Source organism: Ceratotherium simum, chromosome 34 (genome assembly GCF_057802395.1).
Source record: "Ceratotherium simum simum isolate JZ-2026a chromosome 34, ASM5780239v1, whole genome shotgun sequence".
Classification (NCBI taxonomy): Eukaryota; Metazoa; Chordata; class Mammalia; order Perissodactyla; family Rhinocerotidae; genus Ceratotherium; species Ceratotherium simum.
This window is the reverse complement of record NC_141933.1, coordinates 28,860-50,624: the sequence shown is the minus strand read 5'-3', so window position 1 is coordinate 50,624 and position 21,765 is coordinate 28,860. Positions and strand designations below refer to the sequence as shown.

Here is a 21,765-nt window from a genome sequence, read left to right as displayed (position 1 = left end):
CCATAGTGAATGTTCTTCAGCACCTGACCTTCATACATCTTGATCGGCTACTTAAACGAGGCCCTCCATTTAGCCACCCAGTTTTGCCCAGCCCTGCTGACATCCTCTTAACTTGGCCCAACGGCAGCATTTGCAAAGAGGCAGAAAAGCTTCCGTTTTGTAAAATTGCGCCCAGGCCCTGAGATCTGCTGGCCTGCCCAGCAGGCCCAGGTGTGTTTTTGGATAACTGATTCCCTCTCTCCTTTGTGTTCCAGCTCGATGGACAGGACAGATAGGAGGATGACGGCTGCCCCACATAGCAGAAATGGTTTCACGGGAGTCACAGCCCATTTCTGGGAGACCTCATGCCTGAAGAACAGCGTGGGCAGGTTTACCATTGGCTGAACCAACACATGGGAGGTCTTTCCGGGAGGTCTTCCCAGGTTGTCAGCACTGTGCTGACAGGTAGGGTCATGTTTAGACTCAAGAGACGCCCCCCTCACAGATGCAAAGGAGCTGCCTTTTTGCTGTGGTTAACTCTTCATGCTGCTTGAGCTCTTAATGCCAAAAGCTTTCTGACCCTTTTGAACTCAGACTGACTGCAATCCCAGACCGGATCTGCTTCTCCTGTGTCCACGGCTCCATCTCAAGGGCAGGCTCAGCATCTCTGTCCGTTAGCAAGACCCAGTCTTGGGCTGAGTGGCCCCAGTTAACGTCCCAAAGTGTGGGCCTGGGTCCCAAATAATGCACTAAGGTCTTCTAGCATCTTGGCCGCCTTGGAATGGTTCTTTTTAATTATTAAGAGAAAGCTCCTTCTCCATTTCTGGCATGGAATAAATTTTAACATAGGAATTGGGCATCCCTTCCTTTTGTCTCCTCCAAGGGACTGCACGTGTTGACAGTGAATGTGGAAAGGGGACCTTGGTGGTGCGTAGGTGTTTCTCCTCTACTGGAATAATCCAAGGACTGAGAACATTTGTCCCCAGATTCACTCTGGAGATGGCCCTCGCGCCCTCTCTTCCAGCTGAGAGCCCCCGGCACCCTTCACATCATGTTCACTCTACCTGGATGCGTTTCACATCAACCTCTCCCCCAGAAATTCATCTGTTCCAGACTTCCAGCAGCTTTCTAACCATCCCCTTGTCCCCAGTCTCCCCTACCAGGCCTTCTTCCAGTAACATTGCTGGAATGAACTCTAAGACACAGAAGGCATTACTCACTCACAAACCGTGGCTGGCTCCTGGCTGCCTGCCGGGCTCCCTGACCCGTGCTCAGGCAACACTACCGTTTAGGCAGAACCTGCTGTGAGCTTCCTACTCCTGAACAGGCTCCTTCTGCTGGGGTTGCCCAAGGCCTAGTGTGGATGGCACCTCCAGGCACACCTTCCTGATGCCTGGCTCCTACCCCATGTGTGCTTCCTCCTTCCTAGCATCTTGTTTCCCCACTGGACCCCTGGAGCTCACTGAGAGCAAATTTGACACTCTTCAGAAGGGGGTCTGGTGGCTTCACTCCTCAAGGACAACAAGACAAAAGTATTGAATTCTGAAAAGAATGAAATTAGTTCCTATTTCTACTTAATGTGCCTTTACTTGATATTTTACACATATATTCACACACACACACACACACTCTTGCCTGAAACTCTTTATTTCAGGATGATGTTTCTGAGACACTTTGTGGCACATGATAGAAGTCTAGATTTTATGGTTTCACAAGGGGCGTTTTCCTTCGTGTATTTATGCTCTAAGCCAGTGGGAAGGCTCAAGATTCACCTGTCACCACTGGTGAGAACTCGGGTGCTGTGGACACTACAGCAGGTGGCTGAGCCAGGACCAAGAATGCACAAGAGCCCACCCACCCTGTGCTCAGTGGGCAAAGAGTGAGCAGAGCATACTGTGGAAGTCTGTTTCTGACACTGCTATATAAAGTTCTAGCAGGTTCTTTTCCCCTGTGAAAGGTAGCGCTTGCCCAACACACCGGTTCTGGGCCAGCTGTGGAAGTGCTTGCGTCTGCACGCACCCAGGCTCAGCCCTCAGCCTCCCGCTCCTTTGTGCATCCAGGTAGCTCTGCCCTCAGGCAGCAGCCCCTGCGCACATAAAACAAACCACTTCGTTTGTGAAAATCAAGGCCGAGTTCCCAGAGCTGTAGCAGGACAAGACCCTCGCAGTCCTAGAGGTAAGAAACTGGACCAGAGGCAAATTGTGAACAGGACTTTGGGAGTAAGGAGAAGGTGGAGAGAGGGCTGTGGCTTCCCCCAGTCACAGCCGCATGGACATGTCTGGAAGCAGCACCAGTTCTGAAGGGGGAGTAGAACAGTGGCTGTTCTCAATCGGGGTCCGAGTCGGGGTCTGAGGAGAGCTGCCCCTCCATGGTCTGGCACATGGCATCCTGCAGGGACGTCAGCTGACCCTGGGGACTCATCCCCATGGGCTGGATGACTCTGTGCCTGTGGGGGAAAGGTGTGGTGGGGCTGGGGTCCTGCTCACCCCTGGCTGCTACCTTCTGCTCCACCAAGCTGCTCCTGTTTACTGGGGACGCCTGAGTAGTGGGAGCTTGTGTCAACTAGGCCTGAATCCTAACTGCCACCTAGGGGCTTTGAGACCTTAGGCAGTCTCTTAATTTCTCTGGGCCTTAGTTTCCATCATCTGTAAAATGGACATAATACTGATCACAACCCTAACCTTTCCCTGGGGGATTTTCTCCAGGATCGGTGATTTCAAGCGTTAATAACGCAACCTTGCCTGAATCCTAAGCCCTCCTCTGACTCCACCTCTGGGGCTCACAAGACAGGACATGGGTCCATTGTCCCTTCTCCTGGCCACGGGCCCCTCCTTGCCACACCACGCACCTGGAGAGCTTGTCAAACATGTTCACCAGCTTCATGGCCTCATGCTCCTTCTGCTCCTCCGTCATGCCCTCCATGGGGTTTGGTGGCTTTTCCTCCACCCTCCCGGTCACTGGGTTTATGCTGCTTCCCAGGAGAGGGGCGTGGGGTATGCATTAGTGACTCTCCAAGACAGGAGGGGGCTGCCTGGGGTGGGTGGAGTCCCACACCTTCCTGCTTGTGCCTGGACTGGCAAAAAACCCACTCTCCTGGGGGCAGGGAGAGGTGAGGCAACTGCACGAATTGACTTCCCTCCAGGACCAGCAGGCAACCAGCTCCTGTCCCTGGTCCCAGACTGCCAGGCCCCTTCAGCCTCTGCAGTCTCAACAAAACATCTGACAGCAGGACACACATCATGTAGGAACAGGCAACTGATTCCCAAAAGTCTTATGCATTTGTCATCCTGTCCCACCCACCCCACGGGTCCAGACAGTATGGGAACAGGGATTGGGGTGAACTGAGGGGAGCCTGAGGGCGGAGGGGGGCACACACCACACCTGGCCTTGGCTTCCTTATACTCGTCTGTGTCCGTGTCCTCGTCCTCTGAGTACTGGCCCTCACGCCGGCCCCCGGCCATGAGGCCCCTGGCAGCCAGGAGACCAGCGGCGTTCCCGTAGCCTGTGTACTTGATGAACCGGGGCACTGAGGGCCAGGGCAGAGGTCAGTGTGCGAATGTGGCTGGGGAGGGGCAGGCGTGGGGCTGGGCCCCCCACTCACCGCTCTCCGAGCACAGGACGAAGAGGAACTCAGCTGCCACCCTCTTCACGTCGGTGTCCAGGTGTGTCATGAGGCGAACGAGCTTGTTCCGTAACAGCTCCCCCACCTCGGGCCGGGTCCTCACGTCCCGCAGTGGGGGCAGCACCTGGGGAGGCGGCATCCCTCAGCCTGGGCCTGGAGCGGCTGGGGTCTGTGAACAGAGCCCAGCCCTGACCCCTCTGCCCTGTACCTGGGCCTTCAGGAACTTCCTGGCGGGGCGGTGCATGCGGGCACACTCTGTCAGCACACTCAGCACAGGAGCCACGCTCTCTTTCAGCCTATGCGTCTGCAGAGAAGCCTCTGTCACCGGGGCTGGGCCCCCACCTGAGTTGAGGCCCAGGGGCTACACACGTGCTCCAGACCGTCCTGGCAGGAGGAACTTGGGAAGAGACCCTGCCACAGTTAGTCAGCTGAGGAGCCAAGGGCGGGCAGTGAGTGTCTGTGTGAGCTTTGAGAGGGGCGGGGCTGGAACCTGACTCAGGAGGCCACTCTTGTGCTCTGTGACTTGGGGCAAATAACTGCTTCGAGTCTAGCTTCCTCACCTGTAACCAGGGTTGTGAGGAAAACACAGACGTTTTATAGCTGTTAGCACACCACAGGCATCTAAGGTGCTCTTGAAAAATACTGGCCAAAAAAAAACAAGAACAAAATCCCTACTCTGTGGGTTTCACAGACCAAGAGAGCCGGGAGCTCCTGTCCCTCCCCAGCCTCCCCCCAGTTAACCTCCCTGCACCCCAACACCAGCAGTAGTAGTGGTAGGGACAGATAGTCATGGCCAGTGTGCCCAGCTCCAGATGTGTGTGCCCCAGCTCACAGCACACCTGGGTAATGGGGATCCCTGAAGGGTCTACTGAGTCTCAGTCCATTGCACTCTTTAGCCTGCATGATGTCTGCAAACTCCCACAGGGGCTCTTCAGAGCCCTGGACGGCCAATATCCTATGGTGCAGTCGCAGGAATCAGGAAGCCTCTGGCTCGAGGTCCCTGTGGGTCCCCTCAGGGACGTCTAGGGACAACCAATGCTCGTCACCAAGGGCTGCCCGTGCACAGAAACACTAAGAGTCTAAGATCACAAGCAGGGACTGGGGGCTTCTCAACACCATGCCAGAGATCCATAAAGAAATCTAAAAAGCAGACTCTGAAAACTTGTTTCCTTGTAGTAACCAGAAGTGAAACCTTCAAGTGTGTGTGTAGGAGTGTCCACATGCTTCTCAGGGAGGACGGGTCTGGCTTCCTGCCTGGCTGGACCACAGAGCAGCTGGAGAATCACCTGAATCATACCGGCGAGCTAATCTCCACTTACTAACGTGGACGGCACAAAAGCAGTGACCACAGCTGCTCAGGAAAGCCAAAGCCAGAGCCATTGGGGAGCCCACACAGCAAGTCCCCTCTGCCTACCTGATGCAGACGCTTCTCCAGGAAGCTAAGGAGGACACGAATCACATCCATGTTCACTCCCAGGAATTCCAGGGAGCCTTCATGTGGCTCCAGGGTGAGGAGGACGTCCAGACACTTGAGAGGCAAGTTCCCCAGGAGGTTCACCGTGTGCCTGAGGACAGACGGGGAGAGGAGCTTGGTGAATCCAATCCCCCAGCACAGGCACAACCCTTGGTACCTCCTGCTGGGGCCACATGTGACATGAGCCAGTGTCCAGGGGCCTAAGGAGCAGCACAAGGGGCCCGAGCTGAGGAGAGGACTGCTCTCAGGGGGCACTCCTGCTCAGTGGAGTGGGTCCCCGAGGAGGGGGGCACTCTTCTGCAAACACCTCACCTGTGACCCTCTGTCTGGGTTGAAGCACCACAGACAACCTCTGGAAAACCAAGACCTGCCTCCAGGCACAGGTCACCGAGAACAGGAGTGAGGAACCTACACTGCCCTGTAGATACTACACCATCCACTGCCCCTGCCTAAGGTCCTGGGGCACACTCCTGTTCCCAGACTCGTGGCTCTCGTCCTAGCCATGTACTCTAAGTGCCAGAGCTCTCTGGAAACGCACTGATGTCTAGTCCCACCCAGATGGGTGAAGACTCGCTAGGGTGGAGCCTGGTCCACAACCATGGCTGGCAACCACCATCTAGACATGTGAGCACACTTCCCTCCCAACACAACAGGCCCCACCCTCACCCGTGGAACTCCTCTGTACGGTCTCCAGCAGCAGTGATCATCACACAGTGCCGCAAAAGGGTTCCCAGGTGCTGGTAAAGGGCAGCATCTTCCTGACCAAAGAGTAAGAGGTTCCTGTGAGAGAGAGCCCCACTTGTCCCCCTGCTGCCAGCTGAGGTTCCACCGTCTGCCCCACTCCAGGACCAAGTGCACCGATTACACATCTCCCCCACTGCACACCTGGCCCCTCCGCCTCTCCTACATAACCTGAAAAGCCCTCTCCTGATTAAGAACGTCAACAGATCCCCTTGGGATTAAGTCACACTCTGTGTTCTGACCCCATGCTCACAGCCTCGTGATTGGGAATCTCCTACACCGTCCCCATGTATCACACAGCTCTCCTGCCAGGCTCCAAAAGCCAAATGTGCTCTCCACCTCCCTCAGAAACCTTCCTTGGGGCCCCTACCCAGGCGTCTCCTCGCCTCCTCCAGTCTTCTCTGAGCCTAACACCCTGAAACTTGAAGGCACCCAACAGGGAAGCAGATCCAGGAAACATTCAAGCTGTTAAGCCCCACCCACGGGTTCAGATCAGCTCTCTTCTTACCTGGTCCACCTCTCTCTTTATGGAGTCGAAAGTAATGTTGAAAAGCACTTTGAGAATTTCCATGGCCCGCTCAGTCTCCTGGGGAGGAAGGAGCGCAGGGGGGCTCTCTTCCGGGCTCATTCCCAGGGTCAGCTCCAGCGCATCTGTCAGCAGGTGCACTCCCCGCAGCTCCTGAAACAGCTGCAGGCGCACGTCGGTGCGAAGCGCAGTTAGCAAGAAAAGAAGGCGCAAATCAAAGAACTGGACGTCGTGTGGAAAGCTGCTCTTGCGGTACAGCCCTACGCGCTCTGCGAGTCTCACCACCAGGCGAGCCTCTGCTGCCAGCACCTGTGCCACCGGGCTGCTGAGCACGAGGTTGCACAGGCACTTGAGGGACTCGAGGACAACGTCCATGTCCAGGGGCTCGGGGACCGAGCCCCCGGAGGCGGAGATCCCAGCATAGCAGGCAAATGCCTGCAAGCTCTGGCGGCTGGTAAATGGGTCCAGGCAGCTGCGGTCCCTGGACAGGATGCGGATGCTCTGCAGCCAGGTGACGCGGCGGGACGGTGGCAAGCCCTGCTCCAGGACCGACGCCAACAGCTCCGCCAGTCTCTGTGGGTGGGGAGTAGAGCGGCTCCACCAGGCTCCCCGACCCGGGGCCCCCGTCTCTGCCCCTTACCCCTCGGTCAGCACCCACCTTCCTGTCCTCCTGCTGGGCGTCATCGAATGTGAAGCTCTGGGAGTTCTGCAGGGAAACCCAGGGGCTCATGGAGCGCAGGTCCGCACGGGCAGATCCCGGCCTCCGAGATGAGGCCCGAGGCTGCAGGCGCCGCTCCGAACAGATGGCGCCCCGCACACCTGCCCCCAGGTGCGCACGTGACTCCCCCCAGCGACTCCTCGTAGGCTCGGCGCCCCTTCCTGCCGCTCCCTTCCACCCTCGGCCCCCGCCGCAGTCACCCACCCCTCCGCCGGCCGCGCCCACCCGGCCCACCGCCTCCTTGCGCGCCCCACGACTCCCGCTCACCTCCCGGTTGTAAGCGAGCAGAGCCCCCATAACCATGTTCTCTTCCCCCGTTTGCACGGCATCGGCCACCGCCCGGGGCTCCATGGCGTCTCCAGCACCTGGCGCCCGGAAGGCGGGACGTGGCTCCGCAGCCCCGGGCCTGAGTCCGCCGGCCCCACCCTGGCTCCGCGCGCGGGGGAGGCCGGGACGGGACGTGCGCAGCGCGCGGGGCAGGCCGGGACGGGGCAGCGCGCGCCTTAAGGTGGCGCGCTTTAAGGTGGCGAGACTTGGAACAGCCTCCTAGAGCGTGAAGGCTTTGCGCCCGGGCTTCAAGATCCGACTCGGTGATCGTCCGACCTCAGGTCCCGAGACGCCCCCGAACCGAAGAGTGACCCTCGGGAATTCTCGGGCAGGAATTCCTGGCGGAGACGACCTCAGCCCCACCCCCCGCCCCTCTTGATGCACAGGACGGACAGGATGTCGCGGGTACAGCCACGGTGGGAAGGGCTGCCAGCCCCCGCACCACTTGGTTTGTTAAACGTGCGTTTGGGCGCCTACTACACGCGAGGCGCCGTGATGCGGGCGAACAGGACCCGCGGACCCTGCCTTCGCGGACCTTATGTTCCCAAGGCGAGGACAAACAAGGACGACTTTAGGCAGGCGGTGCCGTGACTGGAAGAGGAGAGGCTGCTGGGCTGCAGAGAGGTCTGAGGTGCCGGACGAGAGGGGAGCCAGGAAGATCTGGGGACGGGCATTCAAGGCACGGGGGAACGGCCAGGTGGGAGAGAAACGGACCTCGTTGGGGCTGAGGAAGGCTTACGGTCAGGGTCAGGAGGAGGGCAGAGCTCGACAGTGCGCGGCGGCTCCTCGCTGCGCAACCCAGACACACGGTCGGCCTGGACTCAGGCCTCTTTCTCGAAGAGCAGAGAAAACCAAAGTCGCCCTTCCAGTGGGTTGTCGGGAGAACTCAGTAATACAGCGGATGCCCCCGCAGTGGCGGGCGACTTGCCCTGCAACAGGCGCCGGTCGAGCGTCCACTCGGCCGGGCCCTGGGTCGGGGGTCGGCGCCAGCGCACAGGCAGCAGCCCCACCCCCTGTCCGGCTCCCCGTCCTCGTCGGGGGCGTCCCGGGCCCCGAGCACCACCTGGTCCGCCAGCAGTCACCGCGCCGCAGCCCGGCGGGCCGGGGTACCTCGGGGCCGGCCCCTCGGCGCGCCCAGCCCCGCCCGTCGCCCGGGAGAGGGCCCGCGAGCTCCTCCCACTTCGGGCCTGACGCCGTCCCGGAGGCGTGGCTGATAGAGGCGTCTGGACACCGGAGCTGGCGTTAAAAACGCTAATCCTAGGCGGTCCGAGTCAGGCGGAGGAACCAACATCAGGCCACTGCCGTCCCCGCCCTGCGCCCCGCAGCCGGAGCCTCCGCCGGAAGTCGGCGGGCGCGCGGCGGAGGGGGCGGTGGCCTCCGCCGGAAGTAGGCGGGGCCAAGGCGGAAGCGGCGACGCCGGAAGCTCGTTCCCGCGGCTGCGCCACGTCCGCCGCGGCGGGGGCCGGGTAGGCGACAGAGCCAGGGCGCGGAGCCGGCACGATGGCGGACTGGGCTCGCGGTGAGCGCGGGAGAGCAGAGCCGGATGGCGTCGGGGCCGGCCGTAATCGACGCCGCTGCGTGCAAGAGCTGCGTCCGCGCGGCCCAGCGCGCTGGGTGGTCTCGGCGGGGAGGCCCTGCGGGCGCTGGCGGCTGCGCTGTGGGCGGGTCGTGGGGTCCCTGCGTCGCGGGGCCCGGCTGCCCGGAGTTCGTACCCCTCTGTCCCTGTCAGATGGTTCTGCCGGCACCCCGGCCGGCCGCACGGTCGCGGAGGCCAGCCCCTAGGAGGGAGGCTGCGTGGTGGGAGGGCAGCCCCTTCGCCCTCTGGGAGCCTGTGTTCTCGTCTGCGATGTGGGATGCTGATGCCTGTCTCGCCGGGCTGTTGTGACCGTTGAGAAGTTAATGAACGTGAGGGGGTTGGTAGAACGCCAACACTCCTTCCTTTGGTGTCTGTATACATCTGTGGTTCCTAGAGCTGCGCCCCCATTAGATGGGTCACGTGGAGGCATCCGGCCCGGGGCAAGTTTGCACTCGGAACTGGGGGGACGCGGTTCTCATCCACCTGATGTGACAGTAATGCCGAACCGCCTGGCCGCTCCCTAGTCATGGGACCGGTCTTAGCAAGCACTGTGCTCGGTGTCATATAAGGCCCTGGGTGGAGTGCAAGGTGAGCAGGCCCAGGCCCTGCCCTCGGGATCGACCTCAGCGCCCCCGTTTTTGGGTGTTGGGGAGCTGTGCTCAGTTGTCTCCTCCCTGGTGACCTGTCACCTCTTGAGGACCGAGTTCACAGGTCGTCCCTGCAGGGGTCTTCCTGCTGCCCCCCCCCGCCACCAGTCTTTCCTTGGTCCATACCAGAGTTTACTGTTTTTCTCTGGGAACAGGTCTCTTGTACGCTGATAGTGACGTCTGTGGAGGGATGGTGCAGCTTCTGTCAGTATCAGAAAGTGCCGGTTGGGCTGATCCTTTGAGGCTGTACATGTTGGGGATGCCTGTCTACCCTGTCCTGGATGTGTACACAGGACATGTGGTCACGTGATGGGTGCCCGCACACGCTGTTGTTGACACAGCCTGTCTCACGTGTGTGTGAAGTCCCTACACCGGATCCTGGGTTAGGGCTGGACTTGTTCATCAGACACAGGTGGGCCTAGTCCCGCCAGATTCCGACTCAGCTATATGGGATTGTAGTGAGAGAGTCCTGAGGCCACGAAGGGCTGACATCCAGGGGTCAAGGGCGGTGGTCATGGGTGGATGCACCCCTCAGCCTCTCTTTCTCCTTGCAGCTCAGAGCCCTGGCGCTGTGGAGGAGATTCTAGACCGGGAGAACAAGCGAATGGCCGACAGCCTGGCCTCCAAGGTCACCAGGCTCAAATCGGTCAGTGGTGGTCTTCCTGTTTCACCTCCACCTGGCACCTTGGAGCAGGGATCAGAGGGAGGGTAGAGGCTTGGAAGGGTTTCATGTAGTTCTCATCTTCCATGTCCCATCCGTGGCAGCACTCTCTTGTGTGAGGCCCAGGTGATACCTGGACCTCCTGATCTCTGCTGGTGGTACAGTGTCTGGCAGAATCGTTGGTTGGGTCTGCTGGTCTCATGGAGGGTCAAGCACCATCCAGTGTCTTCCCTGGCCTGACCCTGCCCCCTCTGTGTCCTGATCAGCTTGCCCTGGACATCGATAGGGATGCAGAGGACCAGAACCGGTACCTGGATGGCATGGTAAGGGTCTGCAGCGTGCGTGAGTGTTTCGGTCAGCTCTGCCCCACACTGCCTGCTATATAGGTCCCCAGTGTCTCCTGCAGCACTCTCCTGTGGGTCTTGGAGGGTCCACCCCTGTGTGATCGTGCTGGGATTCCTCCCTCAGGACTCGGATTTTACAAGCATGACGGGCCTGCTCACGGGGAGTGTGAAGCGCTTTTCCACAATGGCGCGATCTGGGCGAGACAACCGGAAGCTTCTGTGCGGTATGGCCTTGGGACTCATCGTGGTCTTCTTCATCCTCTCCTACCTTCTGTCGAGGGCAAGGACGTGAACCAGTGGGAGCTGGCGTCTGTGGGTGCACAGGGCAACCAGCATCTTCCTCTACTTGGTGTCCTGGGCTCCAGAGGACCTTCCTACAAAATACTCCTTTGGAACGATGATCGTGGCTTAGGAATCTTCTTCCTGTGTGGCTGGGAGCCCATGGCTGCTTCTGGCCCAGTGAGGTCATGTTGGCTGTCCCATGTTGCTGGTCCCATGCAGACATGGGACCCTTTCCTTTGGGGAAACCAAGGCCCAGCACCCTCTGCCACTCCAGGTGCTAGAGGTGCCAACAGAGCCAGGTCTGAGCAAAGGAGCTAGGAATCCTGGACGCGGCCACCTGTGGTCAGTCCTTCCCCCAGCCCTAGGGGCTCTGATGTCTCCAGGCACCTCTGCCCCATCCTTGTCTAGGTAAGGCCACGTCTGGTGTCTGAGGTGCCTGGAGCTGATAGAGAAGGGGTGTTTCTGTGAAGCTCCAGGCAGCACTGTCCCTTCCAACCGACAGTCTCAGCCTAGAGATGGTGGTTATTCCTGGCCAGGGGTCCTGAGCATGGGTGGACCAGTGAGGCCTCTGTGCCTGCTCTCTAGTCCCATGGCTGAAGCCAGACCCTTGGGGAAGTGCAGGGGGTTGTGGATGAGGAGTGGGCTGCAGCCTTGGCTGGAGGCACTGGGCCCGGATCCTTCTGGATTTTGTGGCCATGTATTCCAGGAGCAGAAATTCACATTTTGTCAGGATGCGGAATCTTCCCAGCACCAAATATGTATTTTTGGAGACCAGATGTCTAGAAACAGGCCCATTTGGTATTTCAGAGTCAGGCAGGGTATGGGAGTGACGGGGGCCTTTTGTGGGCCCAGACAGGAGGCTTTCCTGTAAGGACTTTCTTCATAGGACCTGTAAGTCACTTCTTGAGGATCACCGGGCAGTTTTTCCTCCACCAGGCCCAGCCCTTCCTCCCACAGCAAGTCTCTCCTTGCTGTGAGGGAGCTCTGAGCCACACCCTCCTCCCCAGCATCTGCAGATGGCCCTCCCTGCCCCCCTCTCCCAGGGCCCTCACTGCCCACTTGGCCAGCCCCGTGCTCACACCAACTGAAGCACAGGCCCAGCCGGATCACTCGCCGCTTCTCTCCCCACAGCAAGATCCCAGCAGCTTTGTGTTCCCATGAAAACACTTGTAAGAAACGAGTTTTTGGCTCTCTGTGCTTCCTTGTCCTTGTTCCCATCTTTCCCAGTCACTCTTCTTTATTCCTGGAATACTGTTGGCTCATCATCCACCCACCCACACTGTTACACCACATGTGGTCACACATGTGCACCACGCATCAGCCACAGCCTGGCGCCTGTCAGCTCCTGACGCCCCCTTGCTCTGGTCTTCATCCCTGGGCACCTTGCCTTCTGCCCTTCTCCCTTCTCCTTCCTCTCCCTCCTCTGTCCATCAGGCCCAGCCCCTCCTCACCATAGTGCTCTCCTCCCTTCCGTCGGACTTGGCTGGGTCCCTTAGTTTCCTGGAGGAGGAGGATGGCACCTTCTTACTTCCAGGCACTGTGTTCTGATCACCCCACTGCTCTAGCATGCTCGGTTTGCACCCAGTGAGATCTGTGTGCCTGCCTGCACGTCTCTGGGGCTTGTCTGCTGCCCCCCAACCCTTGCATGTTCCTTCACAGGCCCCCGTGGTCCTTCCTCACTCCCTAGCGTCCCTGCACACCGTGGCTTTGGCTTAGCCTTTTCCTCATCTTACGTTGCACCTTGTCACAGGGACTTGTCCACTGGTTACCAAGCTTGATAGCCGCTGTCTGCACAGCGTCTCCATCTTGTTGCCACAGGCCCGCAGACGCAAATCAAGCTCTGGTCCTGGGTCTCAGGTGCTAACCTCACTTCCTGAGAGCCTGCCTCAGCCACGGGAAGACTGCCACACTGAGTATGCCGTTGCTGTGCTGTGCCCACTCATCTTGCCAGTGTAGATGAGGAATTTAGATTCTGCGTTTCAAGTGACCTTGGAAAGTGCTTTTTGCTGTCTCTTTTGAGACCCATTTTCTCTTCGGTCTCCATCTCTGCCTCCCCATCTCCATCTCCATGGCTCCCTATAGCCCTGCCAGGTCTTGGGTCTGGGTTTTACTTCCTTTCTGGTTTGCTTTTTGTTCCTCGTTCTCATTGTTTTGGGATGAGTTCCGTGACAGGGGCGTGGCAGGGGCGTGGCAGGGCAGGGTTTCCTGTGGGGCCTTCACCCCCCCCCACCCCACCCCTTGGCCCTGTACCCTCAGCACCTAATCCTGTGTATCAGTGGGGTTTGCTCACATTGATCCTAAGACCAGGAATACAAAAAAACCTGGGTGCCAGTCTGTGCCTGACAGGTTGCCAGGCCCTATTCCATAATCCACGGACAAGACATTAACAGTAAAAGTTGGAATAAACAGCTTCCTGACGAAGTACACGTGGTCTCTGATGCTCTCGTTTCTTTCGGGGCCTGAGAGTTTTGTCTGGAACTGACCATGGTCCACAGACTGGCCGTGGGCACTGAGTGTCTAGACCCTGCTTCCTTCCCCGTCTCCGGTTCCCCCGGGTCCCTGCCCCTCTTCACTTGTCCCCTCCGGCGGGCGGTCACAGGCTGCCACTTCCTGCTGCTCTGCCCATGTTTCTGTAACTCAAGTGGGGCTAATGATAGCATTACCTCTCAAGGATTAAACGAATAAATGTGAGGTGCTTAGAACATGTAGCCTGGCCTGGTCACAGCTGAGTGAGGGTCAACATCTGTATTGTGCTTTGTACAGCTACAGTCGGTGGTTCCACGGGTGACAGGGCCACCTGCCCTGAGGTCCTCAGTGACCTCTCAAGGTGAGGTGAAATCGTAGAGGCCTGGCCTTGGACTGTGGGCAGCCTCTGCATATGCCTCTCTTCAGGCACAGCTCAGATGTACCTTCCCTGCCCACGTCCTGTGCTTCCTGTATTACCTTTGATATGTAACAGGTCACCTTAAAAGTTAGTCACTTAACATTGCAATAATAATTTATGTCCCAAGACCACTGTGGTCAGACTTTGCGACAGGCAGAGCAGGAATTGCTGTCTCTGCTCTAGGATGTCAAGGCCTCAGTTGGGAGTTGTGAGGCTGGGGGTGCCATCACGGTGAGGCTCGCTTACACATCTTCAGGTCGTGTTGGTGTGAGCTGAGGGCCCAGCTGGGCTGACTGCCTGGCGGCTGCGCAGGGCCTCACCATGTGTTGAGCTTTCTCACCATGTGGTGGCTGGTGCTCAAGGTGAGCAAAGGGGGGTTATCCAGACTTGTTGTATGGCCTGGCCCCAGAAGTCACGTAGCATCACTTTATGCAGGGTAGTCACAGGATTCTAGGCGTGGGGGGACACACAGCCCATCTCTGAGGGGGAAGAGCACATGGGAGTGATGCATGCAGTGTGATCGTCTTTGGTATGTACAGCAAAACTTGGAGGGCAGGGTTCGAGGCAGAGGGGATCAGGAGGGCAGGCGTGGGAGGGCCTGACACTCCGGAGCCCTCCTCTCTCTCCACTCAGACCCCAGGACCTGGAAGCCAGGATGGGACCTGACGGGGGCTGGCACTGCACCCCTGTTATGGAAAAGCTTGATCCTCCTCCGTGAGACAAACCCAATACTAATGGAATCTGTGGTTTATTAAATATTTGGGGACAGCAGGAAACAGGATTAGCAAATAGGAAAGCAGCATAGAAAAAATAACTGGTCACAATTGTCCAACGAGCGTGCTCTACTCTGTAGGGTAGGCCAGCCGCAGCCCAGCTGGTAGAGGTGGCCCAGGCCCACAGTCCAGGGAATCTGTTGTGGGAACGTGATGTGCAGAGGCGCAGGGGATGGGTGGAGTGGGGGCTAGGGCTATTCCACGTCCACGACCAGGGGTGTCATGTAGTCGGAATGTTTGATGCCGAAGGTGATGATGGGGGCGCAGGGCTTGGTCACTGTCACCTGGGAGAGGAGAGGCTGTGAGAGGAGCTGGCACCCCTGCCCCGACCCCGCAGGCTCTGCCTTCACTGGGGCTGGGGCTGCTGACTGGCTTTGCTGTCCCTCCTGAACCCCGGGCCAAGGTGACCAGGACGAAGGCCACACTGCCAGTTTTGAACTCAGAGTGTGGCATGTGGTGAGCACTCAGCAGCATTAACTGTCACTACTGTCTGGGGATGCGGAGCCTGCCAGCTGGAGAAAAGGGCGAGGTGCACAGCATTCTGAGGGTGCATGGCCACCGTGACCCACGCAGGCTCACAGTCCCTTCCCCCGCCATCCCCCCCAGGCTGTGCCCCCCCTCCCAACTCAACCCCCTGGGCCGTGCATCCCGACCCACCCCCTCTGGTGGGGGCCATGTCACCCCCACCCCACCTCTCTGGGCTGTGCCTTTCCCAGACCTTCTCAGGGCTGTGGGCTCCTGGTCCTGGCTTGAGGGTCTTGTCCCCTGGGGGCACCACCCGGGCAGCCATGGTGTACTGTGGAGCCTTGAACTTAGTCACCTGCATGTCGGTCTGCCAGTAGGCTGCAGGACCTGGGGTCTGGGAGGCAAAAGAGGCTCAGACAAGCTCAGCCTGCCAGGGCATGTGATCCCAGAAGGCAGGGGGCCAGCATCGGACAGAAGGCGTCAGGCGCTCTGCGTGTGTGTGTGTGCCAGGGGCCCTGTCTGTCTCCGATCAGCAGTCACACCCCCGTGCTATGGGACTCCTTCTTGATGTGGGAAGTAACTGCTCTGCTTCAGCCTCACCCTGGCAGTGACACCCCCGCGTGTGCCAGCCCCAGGCTCGTCCCTTCTGTGAGTGTGTGTGAGAGAGGCCCTTCCTGGCAGGACGCTGTCCTGTGGACTTGAGGCTCCTGGGCTGGGCTGGGCTGGGGAGGTCAGCGGTGCTGTGATGCCACCTTGCCAGTCTCCCCAGGCTCCACAGGCTTCCGGGCACACACCCACCCAGGGCCTTTGCACCAGCTGTTCCGTAGGCAGAACCCTCCCGCCAAACATCTCACAGCTGCTTCTCATCTGCTTCCTGCGTGCCGCCCTATCGAAGACTGCTCCTCACCCGCCAAGCAGTGCTCCCTAAACCCCTTTCCTGCTCAGCCCTCCTCAGCACTGTCACCGGCCTTGGCCTCTTCGTCCTTGTCCATTGTCTGCCCCTCCTCAGCACTGGAGGGGGTAGGGGTGGTGCCCAGGCACCCAGAGAATGAAGAGCTGAGGGGCTTCAGGAGGGTGGGGTCAGGCTTGTGGGTCCTGGGTTCTGGGAGAAGGGGTCAGATGGGCCGTCTCTCTGGGGGGTAAGCCCTGCTCTGCCCGGCTCTGCCCTTGCCTTGTGCAGGTCGTCGCTAAAGCTGCCCAGCTTGCTGCGGCCCTTGATGGAGAAGGAGGGCTGGGAAACCTTGCCGACAGTGTGGGGCCCCATCACCATGGGCAGCATGTAGGCGGCAGGGCCTGTGGGGTGCATGGGCACTGAGTCTCAGGCTGGACAGGGTCCTGTGTCCAGAACCTCCGCCAGCTCCTTCCCTGGGGCTTTCCACCTCCAGGACACCAGCCATCTGGCTGCCCCGCCCCAACTGCCCCAGGTGGGATCCCCTACCCCGTTGGCGGTGGGCTGTGGGGGCTGTTGCAGACCTGGGGTGCTATCCACTCGGAAAGTCTTGGTCCGGGCAGAAATGGAGTGGCTAGGTGCCGAGTCAAACACATACTTGGTAGATTTCTCTGGAAAGTAGTCGCCTGGGGGAGGAAAGGAGAGGAGAAGGTGCTGTGAGGGCGAGGACCATCCATGCAGCCCTGGCTCAGGGGGCTCAAGGAGGACCCCTCAACATTGCAGGCACGGGGCCTCCGGGCCCCAACATGGATGATGACTAAGACTGGTCAGGGAGTGTCCAGAATGGAAATGCTGGCTGCAGGAATTGTGGGGATGGGCCACTTTTGAGGAGGGAGAGTAGGGTCTAATGTGGACCTGGTATAGGGACTCAGGCTGAGCAAGGCCCGGTTAGACCTGGGCTCGAGGGTCTCAGAGGCTGCATTGGGGTCAGCAACTCTCCTGCCCAGGCCTCGTGGTATCCCCCTCGAGGAGAAAGATGGGACAGGAGGGTGAGGACAGCTGTGCTCCCTCACACCCTTGCCTCACTGGGACATGCAGTGGCCACTGGCAGGGCTGGGCTGGGCTGAGCTGGGCTGAGCTGGGCTGAGCTTGGCTGGGGCTGGGCCAGGGTTACTCACCAGGGCCCGGCGTCAGTATGGTCTTGGTGCGGTAGCGCCCCAGGATGGAGTAGGCGGGGCCGAGGTCCTGGCCAGTCCTCAGTATCTTTGGGTTCACACTGTAGCGTGGCCCAGGGGAGCAGTTCTCTGCCAGGAGCATGGGGGCCCCCCGGAAGCTGTAGGCCGGTGCTCGCAGCTTGGTGGGTGTGTGCTTCACAAAACCTGGGGGGAAGGGGCTTTGAATACCGTGGAACCAGAGCCTGCCCTTCTCCCCACCCTATTGACTGCAGGGCAGTTGATGGGCTGGGAGTCAGGGATGAGCCCCAGGCCCCAGCAGGCCCTCCTCAGACCTTCCCCAGGTCCACCTCAGACCCTCCGTAGACCCTTCCCTAGGCCCATCTCAGACCCTCCCCAGACCCATCCCAGACCCTCCCTAGACCCTCCTTAGCCCCCCCTAGATCCTCCTCAGACCCTCCCCAGGCCCATCCCAGACCCTCCCCAGGCCCACCTCAGACCTTCCCCAGACCCATCACAGACCCTCCCCAGGCCCACCTCAGACCCTCCGCAGATGCATCTCAGACCCTCCCCAGGCCCACCCCCCGACGCACCTCAGATCTGGCTCCTGCCCCCGCCCCAGTCCCCCCTGCCCCCATGCTCACTGGTGCTTACCCGTGGTAGGTGGAATCAGGTACTTGGGTCCAGGGCTGCTGTAGAGGGCCATGATGGGCCCCCGGGGACGATGTGGCCTCCAGGTGCCCACCCATACCTCCTCTGCCATGGCTGGCTCTGTCCATGGACGGGAGGGTGACCAGGTGCTGGGAAGCCCCAGCCCCCACCTCTGTCTGTGCTTTTGCCCCCACTGATAGGCAGAGCTGCAGGCCACTGCCTCCTCAGCGGGGTCTCAAACTGGGGCCTGGACATAAGGGCAGTGGGAGCCTCTGTTTGGAGTAGTGGTTCACTCTGCCCTCACCAACCCCCAAGAGGAGGAGCGTCGGACCCTCCTATACAAGCCCAGAAGAGCTGCCTCTTCAGGCCCTCACTGACCACCCATCTCTGGCTCTAAGGGGGTCTGGGCAGGTTCCTCTACTCAGAGGACCCTGGGCGTGACTGGGCAAGGAGCAGCCAGCAAAGGTGCGGAACTTCTTGGCTGAGGCTGTGCCATGGGACAGGGAGGGGGCTTCTCTGGAGGGGCGCTTACCTCCTCGGTCCAGGAGCGACGCTCAGAGCAACATATGGACCAGCCTCCTTAGAGGCGGTCCTGTTGCACTGGCTTTGGTGCCAGGCTGTTCCTGAAAAAGGAGCATGGAGAGGAAGACCTCTCCATCCAGGGACTTCGAGAATTGGGAAGGGGTCCCGGCCCCTGAGCTCTAGAATGTGGCTTTGTGGGAAGGTGGGTTCTAGATCACTGTCTGTGATGGAGACAATGGCCTTGGCCCGAGGGACTCCCAGCCTTGCCAGGCATGGCTCTGGTCCCAGGACTGCTCTGCTACTCATGGCGGTGGGTGGGACAGAGGCATGGAGGGCAGGGTAAGAGACAGCGAGGCCACAGGGCCCAGAGCTGGGGTGGCCAAGAAGCGAAGGTCGTGAGGGGCAGAGCTGAACCAGTCAACCCTGCCTCCAGTGGAGACCACTGAGCTGGGGAAGCTGGGGCGCAGGAGGGCTCTGGCTGTTGGGGATCCTGGGATCCAGGGTGAGACTAGGTTCTGTGTCGGTTAGGGGTGGGCGGGAGTCAGCGTGGGACTCCTGTGGGAGCTTTCTCAGACCCTGCTGTCCCTCCGGCATCCTCCTGAGCAAGTGCACTTCTTGACTTGGTCAGGGCTCCTCCTGGGGCCCCGACTTGGGTCTGCATCTCTCCCAGGCAGACTCTTTCCTTGGGTGACTTTGGGGAGAGAGATTGCTCTCGACTCCCTGGACTCGTGCCATGTGTATATTGTGTGTATTTATTGTCTTGGAACGACAGCCTTTAGATGCAGAGCACCCCCACCCAGCTGTCCCCCCAGCCCTGGCCGCATCCTCTTTCTGAGGCTCTTTGCCCCTCCCTGCTCTGAGCCCCTCCTCCTGCCTCCCACCACTGCCTCTGCAGACCTTCTTGTGTCCAGATGCCTCCCTGCGTCCGCACGTCTGCCTATGTGTCTGTCTGGTTCTGTGTATCTGCCCACACGGGCGTCTGCCCTCTGTGTGGGGTTACTTATCGGTGCACGCTCCGCGCCTGTGGCCCTGTGTATGTGAGTCTGCATGCGCATGTGGTTGTTTTCCTGAGTGTGGGGACAGACAGGAGCCAGAGCCTGAGCTGCAGGAGGCTTTATTGATTGAAAGGTTTAACAATAAATTTACACGTGATGAAGTGGTAGTGGGGCAGTGTGGCCGTGGCTGCTTGTATAGCTGGTCCTGTGGCTGCCTGGAGCCATGTCTGGGGTCTGCTAGGCGCCGTCCTCACTGCCCAGCACTTGGACCTGGAAGGCAGACATGTGTGGGCCAAGGGGGCTTGGGATCCCGTGCCTGGTGATCCATAATTAGAGAGCCACAGCTCCACCAGGCAGACAGGCCCAGCCAGCCTCTGGGGGTTGGTGGGCTCTGGCACATTGTGGGCAGTCCCCTTCTAGCCACTGGGGAAGTGGTGTGTGTGCTTGTGTGTGTGCACTTGTGTACATATGCATATATGTGCGTGTGGAGGGAGGCCGAGGGCTGCTCTGTGGACAGTGAGGTCTGGGGTGTCCACTTCTGCTGGCTGAGGCAGGTTGGGGTGTCTGTGGGTGGTGGGCTGTGGGGGCGCTGCATTGGGCGGGTGATCAGGGCCCACGGTGTTTGGTGGAGGGCCTGGGGAGCAGGGCTGTGGGTCCTTTAGGGAATGGGGAGCCCCCCGGCCACGGTACCAGCAGCTTGATCAGCTCCGCCTTGTGCATGGGCTGAAGGCCATCTATGCAGGATTTGAGCTCCGTCAGCGCTGCCTTGGCATCTGCGTTGACATCGTACTTGCCAAGTGGCCCCTCGTAGAGCTCCTCTGGGGACCCCACCAGCAGCGTTTGCAGGAAGTCCATGAACAACTCACTGTTGTCCTCCCCTGTGGCCAGCCCTGTATCGTGCGGTGAGATGATGCCAGGAGAAGAAGACTCCATTTCAGTCCCAGCCCCAGACCCCCGTGTACCAAGCTCAGCGGTCTCAGACCTTCCTTATCGATTCCCATACACCTGCCCGAGACGTCCCCCTACCATTACCCCGTCTCGCCTGCCCCAGGTGTACCTCCACAATTACCCCATCTCACCTGCCCCAGGCGTCCCCCAACGATTACCCCACCTCGCCTGCCCTAGGCATCCCCCCACCATTACCCCGTCTCGCCTGCCCCAGGCGTCCGCCCACGATTACCCCACCTCGCCTGCCCCAGGTATATCCTCATGATTACCCCACCTCGCCTGCCCCAGGTGTACCCCCACGATTACCTCATCTCACCTGCCCCAGGCGTCCCCCCACCATTACCCTACCTCGCCTGCCCCAGGCGTCCCCCTACCATTACCCCATCTCGCCTGACCCAGGTGTGCCCCACGGTTACCCCATCTTACTTGCCCCAGATCTTCCTCCACAAAATCCCCAACTCCACCTGCTGCAGACCCCTCCTGTCACCCCTAACCTCAGGTGCCTCTCTCCACTCTGGGTCCCCTGTCATCACTGGGGAAGGAAAGTCACCCCCTGATGTGGCAGGAATTTCCCCTCCCTCTGAGGTTGGCTGACCTGGGGCTTGGAGGTTTGGGGTCGGGCTGGGCTGGGCTGGGCTTGGTTGGTGCTATTGGGCTTGGTCGTGACACTGGGGCAGAGGTTGGAGCTGGGCTGGAGTTGGGGTCAGTTGGGCTTGGTCTGGGGTTGAGGTGGGGTTCTGGGGGGACTGGGGTCTGCAGGGGTGCCAGAGTCTTCGGCCCTGTCCGTGTCCTGTGCTGGAGGCAGGTGGGCGCCTGGGAAGGCGGGCGCTATTCATTGCAAGGGTCCCAGTGCCTGGATTTCTAGCTCCCCGGGTTCCTGCCCATCCTCGACTTGTAGAATATGCTGGAAGCCTCTGTCAGACTCACTGCAGGTGCAGAGCGAGGTGAGGGCCACCAGCAGGAGGGTGCTGCTCCCCTTCATGGCAGACAGCGGAGGTTCCTCTGGAGCTGCCTTGGTGGCCGAAGCTTTATTCCTCACAGGTGGCACCTGGCCTGGGGGCGGGCCGGACCTGCCCATTAGGATCTGGCCAGTGAGAGCACAGGTGGGGAGCCGGGGGTGTGTCCTCATCCCTGGCCCCCTGGGGGTGCCAAGCAGCAACAGGTTTGGGGTGCTGTGTGAGGGGCGGTGGGCAGATGGTTTTGGGGTGAGCGAACATGTGAGGGGGCGACGTGAGCCTGGTCAGTGAGAAAGGTTGGCAGAACCGGAGCGCTGAGGGCCTCTCGCCATGCTTGGCTTGTGGATGAGAATGGCAGCTCTGGGGTTGGGCCCAGGCCTTTCTTTTGGAGTGAGAATCCCCACTCTGCTCACCTTGCCTTGTGGGTCGGCATTGGGCTCTGAGCCCTGGGCCTCAGCCCGGAAGTCTCCATGGGGGCAGGGTTGGGGGCAGAGGGGTGGGGGGCTTCCTGGGGCCTGCGGATCTGGGTGGTGCAAGATGTGCCCAGGGCCGCAGGAAGCCTGAAGTGGGCAGCAGCTTCCAGGGGATGAAAGGTGGGCCTGAGAGAGAGGAA

General features: G+C 59.9%; 5 protein-coding genes across 10 annotated transcripts in view; 2 read left to right on the top strand and 3 right to left on the bottom strand.

The window, feature by feature from the left end:
• The window catches only part of SIRT3 (sirtuin 3), a 33,118-nt gene extending 32,287 nt beyond the window's left edge, over positions 1-831 (top strand). For both annotated transcript variants that reach the window (XM_004441092.3, XM_014795766.2), the window contains exon 7: positions 255-831. In XM_004441092.3, coding sequence (XP_004441149.2) covers positions 255-275 — 21 coding nt within the window. In that variant the 3' untranslated portion in view covers positions 276-831. The remainder of the gene's footprint in view (positions 1-254) is intronic.
• Positions 832-1,608: 777 nt separating this feature from the next.
• On the bottom strand, positions 1,609-8,713 carry RIC8A (RIC8 guanine nucleotide exchange factor A). Of its 4 annotated transcripts, XM_004441019.3 has the most exons (10): positions 7,328-8,709; positions 7,001-7,048; positions 6,325-6,915; positions 5,742-5,833; positions 5,016-5,166; positions 3,810-3,905; positions 3,581-3,725; positions 3,361-3,505; positions 2,828-2,947; positions 1,609-2,425 (listed from the first exon to the last, which is right to left on the bottom strand). In XM_004441019.3, exons 1-10 carry the CDS (start codon positions 7,409-7,411, stop codon positions 2,305-2,307), a joined length of 1,593 nt encoding a protein of 530 aa, XP_004441076.1. In that variant the 5' UTR covers positions 7,412-8,709; the 3' UTR covers positions 1,609-2,304. The 4 variants fall into 4 exon arrangements, with proteins under 4 accessions (XP_004441076.1, XP_087278482.1, XP_087278484.1 ...); XM_087422356.1 differs by lacking the exon at positions 1,609-2,425 and having other exon boundaries at positions 2,828-3,505; positions 7,328-8,713; XM_087422358.1 differs by lacking the exon at positions 1,609-2,425 and having other exon boundaries at positions 2,828-3,505; positions 6,325-6,504; positions 7,328-8,713.
• A 93-nt stretch (positions 8,714-8,806) lies between these two features.
• On the top strand, positions 8,807-11,014 carry BET1L (Bet1 golgi vesicular membrane trafficking protein like). Of its 2 annotated transcripts, XM_004441018.3 has the most exons (4): positions 8,807-8,906; positions 10,165-10,256; positions 10,538-10,594; positions 10,740-11,014. In XM_004441018.3, the coding sequence occupies exons 1-4, from the start codon at positions 8,888-8,890 to the stop codon at positions 10,905-10,907; spliced, it is 336 nt and encodes a 111-aa protein (XP_004441075.1). In that variant the 5' UTR covers positions 8,807-8,887; the 3' UTR covers positions 10,908-11,014. The 2 variants fall into 2 exon arrangements, with proteins under 2 accessions (XP_004441075.1, XP_014651254.1); XM_014795768.2 differs by lacking the exon at positions 8,807-8,906 and having other exon boundaries at positions 8,941-10,256.
• Positions 11,015-14,748: 3,734 nt separating this feature from the next.
• On the bottom strand, positions 14,749-17,843 carry CIMAP1A (ciliary microtubule associated protein 1A). Its single transcript, XM_014795767.2, has 6 exons — positions 17,735-17,843; positions 17,087-17,287; positions 16,493-16,594; positions 16,191-16,312; positions 15,273-15,413; positions 14,749-14,838 (listed from the first exon to the last, which is right to left on the bottom strand). The coding sequence occupies exons 1-6, from the start codon at positions 17,841-17,843 to the stop codon at positions 14,749-14,751; spliced, it is 765 nt and encodes a 254-aa protein (XP_014651253.1).
• Positions 17,844-19,485: 1,642 nt separating this feature from the next.
• SCGB1C1 (secretoglobin family 1C member 1) lies at positions 19,486-21,178 on the bottom strand. The gene is made up of 3 exons (XM_004441015.1): positions 21,124-21,178; positions 19,939-20,138; positions 19,486-19,518 (listed from the first exon to the last, which is right to left on the bottom strand). Exons 1-3 carry the CDS (start codon positions 21,176-21,178, stop codon positions 19,486-19,488), a joined length of 288 nt encoding a protein of 95 aa, XP_004441072.1.
• Positions 21,179-21,765: the final 587 nt, after the last annotated feature.